The following is a 10,000-nucleotide window of genomic DNA, read 5'->3' on the forward strand; positions in this document are numbered from 1 at the left end:
GACACGCTGCTGTATCTAGGGAGAGGATCTGAAGGAAGTGTTCCGAATACATGTTTTTAATTTGTTTCTGTATTCCTCCATAGCCCCACCCCTCTACACACACACACAGAGAGAGACACACACTCACACATCCTCCAGGAACAATGGATAATAAAAATAAACCCACCTTTTGTTCTTCACCCTCAAACATGCATCTATAAGGACCCTTCCAAGAAGTTAATCATTTTTTTCTGTGGCTATTTCCAAAGAGATTTAAGATAAAGCACTTGTAAGTCAAGGGAAAATAAGCAATTATCAGTTTTCAAACTGAAAATATACACTCTCTCCTGTGAGAATCAGTGCAACACCGTGCATCTGAAACGGCATGGAGCTGTCAAGAAGCCGTTTGGGGAAAAAAAACCAACTTGTAAATCAAAGGAAGGAGATACCAGTCACCCGGAGGAAACCCACACAGACACAAGGAGAACACACCACACGCCTCACAGACAGTCACCCGGAGGAAACCCACGCAGACACAAGGAGAACACACCAACTCCTCACAGACAGTCACCCGGAGGAAACCCACGCAGACACAGGGAGAACACACCACACTCTTCACAGACAGTCACCCGGAGGAAACCCACACGGACACAAGGAGAACACACCAACTCCTCACAGACAGTCACCCGGAGGAAACCCACGCAGACACAAGGAGAACACACCAACTCCTCACAGACAGTCACCCGGAGGAAACCCACGCAGACACAGGGAGAACACACCACACTCCTCACAGACAGTCACCCGGAGGAAACCCACGCAGACACAAGGAGAACACACCAACTCCTCACAGACAGTCACCCGGAGGAAACCCACGCAGACACAAGGAGAACACACCAACTCCTCACAGACAGTCACCCGGAGGAAACCCACACGGACACAGGGAGAACACACCACACTCCTCACAGACAGTCACCCGGAGGAAACCCACGCAGACACAAGGAGAACACACCAACTCCTCACAGACAGTCACCCGGAGGAAACCCACGCAGACACAAGGAGAACACACCAACTCCTCACAGACAGTCACCCGGAGGAAACCCACACGGACACAGGGAGAACACACCACACTCCTCACAGACAGTCACCCGGAGAAAACCCACGCGGACACAGGGAGAACACACCAACTCCTCACAGACAGTCACCCGGAGGAAACCCACACGGACACAGGGAGAACACACCACACTCCTCACAGACAGTCACCCGGAGGAAACCCACACGGACACAAGGAAAACACACCAACTCCTCATAGACAGTCACCCGGAGGAAACCCACGCAGACACAAGGAGAACACACCAACTCCTCACAGACAGTCACCCTGAGGAAACCCACGCAGACACAAGGAGAACACACCAACTCCTCACAGACAGTCACCCGGAGGAAACCCACACGGATACAGGGAGAACACACCACACTCCTCACAGACAGTCACCCGGAGAAAACCCACGCGGACACAGGGAGAACACACCACACTCCTCACAGACAGTCACCCGGAGGAAACCCACGCAGACACAGGGAGAACACACCAAACTCCTCACAGACAGTCACCCGGAGGAAACCCACACAGACACAGGGAGAACACACCACACTCCTCACAGACAGTCACCCGGAGGAAACCCACGCAGACACAGGGAGAACACACCAAACTCCTCACAGACAGTCACCCGGAGGAAACCCACGCAGACACAGAGAGAACACACCACACTCCTCACAGACAGTCACCCAGAGGAAACCCACACGGACACAGGGAGAACACACCACACTCCTCACAGACAGTCACCCGGAGGAAACCCACGCAGACACAGAGAGAACACACCACACTCCTCACAGACAGTCACCCGGAGGAAACCCACGCAGACACAGAGAGAACACACCACACTCCTCACAGACAGTCACCCAGAGGAAACCCACACGGACACAGAGAGAACACACCAAACTCCTCACAGACAGTCACCCGGAGGAAACCCACGCAGACACAGAGAGAACACACCACACTCCTCACAGACAGTCACCCAGAGGAAACCCACACGGACACAGGGAGAACACTTCCAAACGATGTACTGACCACCGCAGAGTCCAGCTCTCACTAAGAAGCAGACTAGAGTTGGACATTGGAGTTGAGCTGTGGAAAAATCTCCCTGCACATGTCCTTGAAAAACGTTTAAAGGCACAGTAGTGTAAACTCTCAGCAAATAAAGGGAGACTGTAAACACATAAATGGATTTCAGAGGTTAAATAAATAGATACACCCAGGTCGGACTGGAAGAGAGGGTTTGAAATTCATGTTTAAGAAATTGTTCTGCGTGAAAATGTCCACCACATGTTTTTCGCCGTGGTCAGCGTTGTCCGACATTGTCAGTGGGGTTGCAGTGTGCTGGAGGTAAAACAGACTATGTCTTTGTTCTGTGTATCTCTCCCTCAGATGAGTCCAACCTGAAGATGAACAGCGTGAAGCACATTCCTCAGACTCCGGCCAGTCACACACTCTTGCTGCAGGAGAATCACAACACAGACTCACACACCGCTGACATGCTCAAAGCAGACCCCCGGGACACCTTCTACAAGAGTGGGTATTCCTTGTTCTCTGTGTATGTTTGTGTGTTCTCATACAGTGTCTTTCACTATGTGGTAGACCTCCCCCGCTGCCCCCTATGCAGTTGAATGGCGGCTCAAAACATGCTCACAACTGCTCAAAACAAATGGCTCATTTAAGAATGAATGGGTAGAAATATGTGGTTTGTCTCAATCAGTTGACTTCTCTGGGCATTCATCTCTGTGGAAATTTGGTAAAGGAGCCTCTGTGGACCTCTGATCTTAGACCAAATGTGCTCTACTGGGTGTATATGGGCATTTAGGTTTTGGAGTTCACCTGGAATCATTGGGTACAAGCCAGGAACACACTCACATTAATGGACACTTTGCACAGCTATAACAGCATGTGCTTTTAGACAGTGGGTGAAAATCAGAGGATCCTAGAGTTGTGTGACAGTGACACTACATGTTGTGCCAACATACTGGGCTCATCAAGATCACTACTCAAAATGGGGGCAGTGTCACAGTCACACAGCTACAGGGACCTGGAGGTTGTGGGTTCGATTCCCGCTCCAGGTGACTGTCGGTGAGGAGTGTGGTGTGTTCTCCCTGTGTCTGTGTGGGTTTCCTCCGGGTAACTGTCTGTGAGGAGTGTGGTGTGTTCTCCCTGTGTCTGTGTGGGTTTCCTCCGGGTAACTGTCTGTGAGGAGTGTGGTGTGTTCTCCCTGTGGCTGTGTGGGTTTTCTCCGGGTGAATGTCTGTGAGGAGTGTGGTGTGTTCTCCCTGTGTCTGCGTTGGTTTCCTCCGGGTGACTATCTGTGAGGAGTGTGGTGTGTTCTCCCTGTGTCTGCGTGGGTTTCCTCCGGGAGACTGTCGGTGAGGAGTGTGGTGTGTTCTCCCTGTGTCTGCGTGGGTTTCCTCCGGGAGACTGTCGGTGAGGAGTGTGGTGTGTTCTCCCCGTGTCTGCGTGGGTTTCCTCCGGGAGACTGTCGGTGAGGAGTGTGGTGTGTTCTCCCCGTGTCTGCATGGGTTTCGTCCGAGTGACTGTCTGTGAGGCGTGTGGTGTGTTCTCTCTGTGTCTGCGTGGGTTTCCTCCGGGTGACTGTCGGTGAGGAGTGTGGTGTGTTCTCCCCGTGTCTGCGTGGGTTTCGTCCGAGTGACTGTCTGTGAGGCATGTGGTGTGTTCTCTCTGTGTCTGCGTGGGTTTCCTCCGAATGACTGTCTGTGAGGAGTGTGGTGTGTTCTCCCTGTGTCTGCGTGGGTTTCCTCCGGGTGACTGTCTGTGAGGAGTGTGGTGTGTTCTCCCTGTGTCTGCGTGGGTTTCCTCCGGGTGCTCCGGTTTCCTCCCACAGTCCAAAAGTGTGTGAGTGAATGTGTGTGTGTTGCCCTGTGAAGTGTTGGCGTCCCCTCAAGGGTGTATTCCCGCCTTGCGCCCAATGATTTCAGGTAGGCTCTGGACCCACCGCGACCCTGAATTGAATAATGGATGGATGGACTACTCAAAATGGCTCTGAAGACAGTGCTGCCTTGGAGGTAGAACTAATATAATTGGCTACCAGCCAAAAAGCAGGGATGAACATGATTGGTTAGCATTGGGAGAAGATTTTCAAATACCTTGCCATCAACTGGATTCTGCATTAGAAGTGGTTTTCCAGGCAATTTTCTCCATAAAAGAGGCTCAGGCAGTTTTTCTGAAAGGCTTACACCACATAAATGTACAATTTACTCTTATACACAGTGCACCACATGAAGCACAGAGAAAGAGACTCGATTCAAAAGATAAGCTCTGCTTATTTTAATTGTTATTCTCTGAACCAATTATATTTGCTCTGCCTAGAAAGCAGTCGTGATTTTGCACGAGCCTGTGCTGCCCACATTTTCTTCATTGGTTACTCAGTACTGATTTTTTTATTTTTTATAGGCTTTCCATAATTTTAGTGACTTCGTTTTATAGTACCATCTATTTTTTATGATTCTAGAAGCATCTGCCCATGATTAAATATGAAAACAACATTGTCTTTCTTGCCAAAACTATGTGGTTTGAGGTTGCTGTGGTGTGAACTACTTCCATTTGTTTGAGACTCCTCCCCCTTACACCGATTGGTCCATGAAGTAGGTTTCTAGCAAAGCTGCTACACTGATATTTTTTTTGCTCTAATTCTAACAGCTTGACTGTCGGCAGTGGGACATAACTTAGAGCTATTGTTTTTTGGGTAATACTCAGAAAATCATAGTTATGGAATTCATAACTGTTATAGAAATGTCATCATATGCCTCCCCTCTATGTCACAGAGTACGTATTTATTTGCTATCCTCGATCAAGTGGTTAAAGTGTCCATCCTGGCCGTCCGCTCGCTGCCCTCTACTCCTCAGTATAGTTTGCTTTTGTTTTTGTTTGTTTACTTCTGTGGCCTCAGTGGACAGTGCGGCTGGTCCATTACGGTCCACTCCAGCAGTGAATTACAATATTTCTCGTCCGTGTGACTGCATACTAACTCACAGCCTTCTGCATCCCAGCAGATGCAGATCTTTTCTCCTGTGCAGTCCGCTGGGCTTGCCCCAGACTGTACACATACTAATGCAGGCTCAGTTTTTGTTTGTTGTTGGTTGTTTATGTACAAGTTCAGTGATAATACTCTGAGCTCACACACTGTGTGGATGCTCTGAAAGCACTCTTGTCTAAAGCTGACACCCTGTCTGATGTTTCCAAATATCAGCAGTCATTTTTCTACTATATTCATATTATAATTTATCTCATATCATCAGGAGTGTGTAGAAGCAGATGTTTGTTATCTATCTATCTGTCTGTCTGGCTAGCTAGCTAGCTATCTCTCTCTCTCTATCTATCTGTCTGTCTGTCTGGCTAGCTATCTCTCTCTATCTATCTGTCTGTCTGTCTGTCTGTCTGTCTGTCTGTCTGTCTGTCTGTCTGTCTGGCTAGCTAGCTAGCTATCTCTCTCTCTATCTATCTGTCTGTCTGACTGTCTGTCTTGCTAGCTAGCTATCTCTCTCTATCTATCTATCTGTTTCTCTCTCTCTATCTATCTATCTGTTTCTCTCTCTCTATTTATCTATCTAGCTTTCTAGCTATCTATCTCTCTCTCTATCTGTCTGTCTAGCTAGCTAGCTATCTCTATCTATCTATCTATCTATCTATCTATCTATCTATCTATCTATTTATCTAGCTATCTCTCTCTATCTATCTATCTCTCTCTCTCTCTCTCTCTATCTATCTATTTATCAAGCTATCTCTCTCTGTCTATCTACCTATCTATCTAGCTATATCTCTATATCTATCTATCTATCTATCTATCTATCTATCTCTCTCTCTCTCTCTATCTATTTATCAAGCTATCTCTCTCTGTCTATCTACCTATCTATCTAGCTATCTCTCTCTCTCTCTCTATCTATCTATCTATCTATCTATCTCTCTCTCTCTCTCTCTCTCTCTCTCTCTATCTATCTATCTATCTATCTATCTATCTATCTATTTATCTAGCTATCTCTATCTATCTATCTATCTATCTATCTATCTATCTATCTATCTATCTATCTATCTCTCTCTCTCTCTCTCTATCTATTTATCAAGCTATCTCTCTCTGTCTATCTACCTATCTATCTAGCTATCTCTCTATCTATCTATCTATCTATCTATCTATCTATCTATCTATCTATCTATCTATCAAAGCATAATTGACAGGACAGTGAACACATGAGCTTAGATTTCATGCTCAATGCCAAGTGTGAACTGGAGAAGTATAAATTATCCTAGTCACCAATATGTTCTCTGGAGTGATGGAGCTCCAAAGACGAAATATCCAACACCATTACTTCACTACATTTTATGTGAAATGGTGTGTTCCCTCAGTGTCCACCCAGTGATTCCGGGTTGGCTCCGGACCCACCGTGACCCTGAACTGGATAAGCGCTTACAGACAATGAATGAATTAATTAAATAAATGTTCCAAAATCTAGTGTGGCCTATCCTGAAGAGATGATGCTGTTAGTGCAGCAAAGGGGACACGCAGTGTACGTCACACACCTTTGGCTTAGTTTTCCGAAGTACACACACTCTTCTTATCACATGTGGATTGTTTCTAAACTGACTCTGCCTTCATATTTTTGTCCAAAGCCTTGTGGAGGACGGTAACTAATTACACTACTCTTCACCTGACTTTGTAAAGCAGCGTATTAGTCTTAAGTAAAGTATTAAGGTGGATTGATTATAGTGTATTCTGCATTTTCAGTCCCTATGATAGATGAGTCCAGGCTGGAGAAGGTGCTGCCATCCTGTCTCTACTCTCCCACCTACATTGTGAAAGATTTCCCAATCGCACGCTACCAGGGCCTGCAGTTTGTGAGTAACTGTGTCCATACCATGTTTACTTTTATTCCCTTAAGTATATATTTTGCTGATGCTGTTACGTATATAATAACAGAAAAAGAACATGGTTAGCACATGTTTAGCTGAAGCTAGCTATAACAAAACCAAGATCTGAATCGACGGAGGATATACAAGTGGCTGGTGTCAATGCTGGAGTGAGTAAACATCGCCCCCCTTTGGGCATAAGTGGTCATTACCAGTTCAAATTACGTTTGTTTTATGTTTATTATGAAACATATACTCCCTAATCAGCTGAAATGACTGAACATACACTTCCACTTCATAAGTAAAAATGTCAGCTTGGATTCCCTGTTTGTTTTAGGTGTACCTGTCCTATGTGTATCCCAATGACTTCACCAGACTCACTCACATGGAGCGAGAGAACAAGTGCTTCTACAGGGAATCGCCTGTGTACCTTGAAAAGTAAGATTAAAAATCTTGTATTATTTGGGTTGTGACTAATATAATCAGAGTCATTTTGGAGCATTTCTATTGGTCCATTCACCGTGCCGTGTTGAAATGATGTAGTAAACTAAACATCAACAAAAATGGAGATAATGGAGATGGTTTTAAGCGAATATGTTGTGATATTGGCCACACCAAGTGGCATTTCTTAAACATTGTTCCAAACTGTGGTTGTCATAACCCTCATTAACTTTGGCTTAGCTCTGTAGCTTTCTGAACCTACAGTGACTTACAGTAAACTGTGTTTTTACAGATCAATGAATGTGATTTCTGTCTGTTTATCCACTCTCGAGTAACATATATTCAAGATTCAAGCATGAATTACATAGAAATTTAAAAAAAATAGTGAAATTCCCCTTTAAGACCCCTCTGAAGTGGAAGTGATGTTCCAGCATCTCTTCACGTTGTGCTCTGTGTGCATCTGAGCAGGTTTGGCTTCTATAAATACATGAAGATGGATGAAGAGGAGGATGACAGGCCTGCTTTCTTCCCCAATCCTGACGGTGAGTCCAGCAAACACACAGCAAGCAATGTAACAGTTGTGTTATGTGGGCTAATCACAGAACTGTCAGTAATGGGGACATCACCAGCTGTGTTTGTGATAATTGCCAAAAAATGAGTGTGTGGGTGTGCGAGTGCATGCACATCTTTGTGTGGGGGGTGGGTGGCGGCCATATTTGTGCCTGTGTGTGTGTGTGTGTGTGTGTGAATAGCAAGCTGGCGTTTGCAAAGCCCCTTCACATTTATATTAATGAAATCACTGGTAGAGGGCCAGGCCATAATGACAGTGATTTGCTGCTGATATGTCCCATTAGTGCAGCAGCCTCTTGGCCCCTTGACCGTCCTGTACAATTTACAAACCTAATGAAGCTGTGCTTTTAAAGGTACACTGCAGGATTTTTCTGAGTATGGTGAAATGTCACTGCTGATCATTTACATGGGTTTTCCTTACTTAAAAAAAAAACAACTAAAACCATTGAATCAAAGCACTTACATTAAAAAGCCATTGGGCAGCTGCATATTTCTGTCTGTAAATGTTTATATGTAACATTATTGTTTTGTAGATATACTCAGCATCAGATCTGAACACAACTGTGGCCATTTTCTCAAGGGTTTGTTTTGCTTTGAAGCACTGGTTAAGTCTTAAGTACAAGGTCCTTGGATGTTCATATTCCATGGGGCTGTTCTCCTTTTAGCTTAATTTTGAAAATCATTTTGCATGTCATTTTAACGGGCCCCTCTTGTTCTAAGCAAACAGCTGTGTTACTGTGTAAGTCATTTATGTTGTGATGTGAGAAACTGAGAAACTGCAGGCTGGAGTTATGGGTGTCTTCATAAAATCTATGCTGATTAAAACCTATGTTTATTTTATCATGATCACCATCATCATCATCATCATCATCATGCAGTATAGAATTAGCCTCAGATAGATAATAATATTAATTCATTCATTCATTATCTGTAAGTTCTTTTCCAGTTCAGGGTCTCGAGCCTACCTGGAATCATTGGGGGCAAGGTGGGAATACACCCTGGAGGGGGCGCCAGTCCTTCACAGGGCAACACACACAGTCATTTTCAGACAGTCATCCGGAGGAAATCCACGCAGACACAGGGAGAACACACCACACTCCACACAGACAGTCAACCAGAGGAAACCCACGCAGACACAGGGAGAACACACCACACTCCTCACAGACAGTCACCCGGAGGAAACCCACGCAGACACAGGGAGAACACACCACACTCCTCACAGACAGTCACCCGGAGCGGAACTCGAACCCACAACCTCTAGGCCCCTGGAGCTGTGTGACTGCGACACCTACCTGCTGCGCCACCGTGCCGTTGTTTATTGTGGCATATAAGGAGCTGTATAAATAAATAAAATAAATTTAATTTAATTAGAACTATACAGCATTTCATTCATTTATTTTTAGCCACTGAATTTTAATGTTGTGCTTTGACTTTAAAAACAACAGAGAGAAAAAAAGTGCATTACCTTTTGTTTTCAGATTTCCTGGAGGAAGAGGAGGGTGTAGATCCAGAGGAAGACAATAACCATCCAGCCAGGAGGATGAGTAACACCAGCCCATCCAATCAGCTCCCAACCTCCTCCTTTAGCATGTCTACCAACTCAGATCGAACTGGCCGAGACACAAGGACTCGTGTTTTTAACCGAGAAGGACGCTACTCAAAGGAACTCAAAGAGAAACGAACCAGGAAGAGGGTTAAAGGAGAAAAGAGGGGGAAAGAGGATGGCTACTATATCAGCACTCAGGCCAAAGTACAGGAGGCAGAGGAAAGGGAGATGGAGAAATTAAAGCAGCTAAAACAAGCTGAAATCAAACGGACGCAGCATGGAGCTTGGAATGAGCACAGAGAAATTAAAGAAGTGGGAGATGACCCCCAGGTACACACCCAAGTGCATGGGCAGCGGTCTTTAATGTGGGTCCCTCTCAGCCCTGTGCAGCAAAGCAATAAAGTCATTCCTCTGAGGCTGGGGAGTAAAACCTCCAAAAACTCCCAGCAATCCTCTCTGTATGCTTTGGCCAATCAGATCCTGAGCAATGCAGCACACCCCGCTCC

The 10,000-nt window shown here is 45.5% G+C and overlaps 1 protein-coding gene across 1 annotated transcript in view; it reads left to right on the forward strand.

Annotated features, from left to right (window-relative positions):
- Nucleotides 1–2,356: 2,356 nt before the first annotated feature.
- The window catches only part of LOC136678460 (N-acetyl-beta-glucosaminyl-glycoprotein 4-beta-N-acetylgalactosaminyltransferase 1-like), a 14,378-nt gene continuing 6,734 nt past the window's right edge, over nucleotides 2,357–10,000 (forward strand). The window contains exons 1-6 of the mRNA XM_066656513.1: nucleotides 2,357–2,390; nucleotides 2,459–2,602; nucleotides 6,816–6,925; nucleotides 7,275–7,375; nucleotides 7,847–7,920; nucleotides 9,427–10,000. The exon at nucleotides 9,427–10,000 is cut by the window's right edge and continues 705 nt beyond it. Of these exons, the coding sequence (XP_066512610.1) occupies nucleotides 2,357–2,390; nucleotides 2,459–2,602; nucleotides 6,816–6,925; nucleotides 7,275–7,375; nucleotides 7,847–7,920; nucleotides 9,427–10,000 (1,037 nt within the window). The remainder of the gene's footprint in view (nucleotides 2,391–2,458; nucleotides 2,603–6,815; nucleotides 6,926–7,274; nucleotides 7,376–7,846; nucleotides 7,921–9,426) is intronic.

Source organism: Hoplias malabaricus, chromosome Y, assembly GCF_029633855.1.
Source record: "Hoplias malabaricus isolate fHopMal1 chromosome Y, fHopMal1.hap1, whole genome shotgun sequence".
NCBI lineage: Eukaryota > Metazoa > Chordata > Actinopteri > Characiformes > Erythrinidae > Hoplias > Hoplias malabaricus.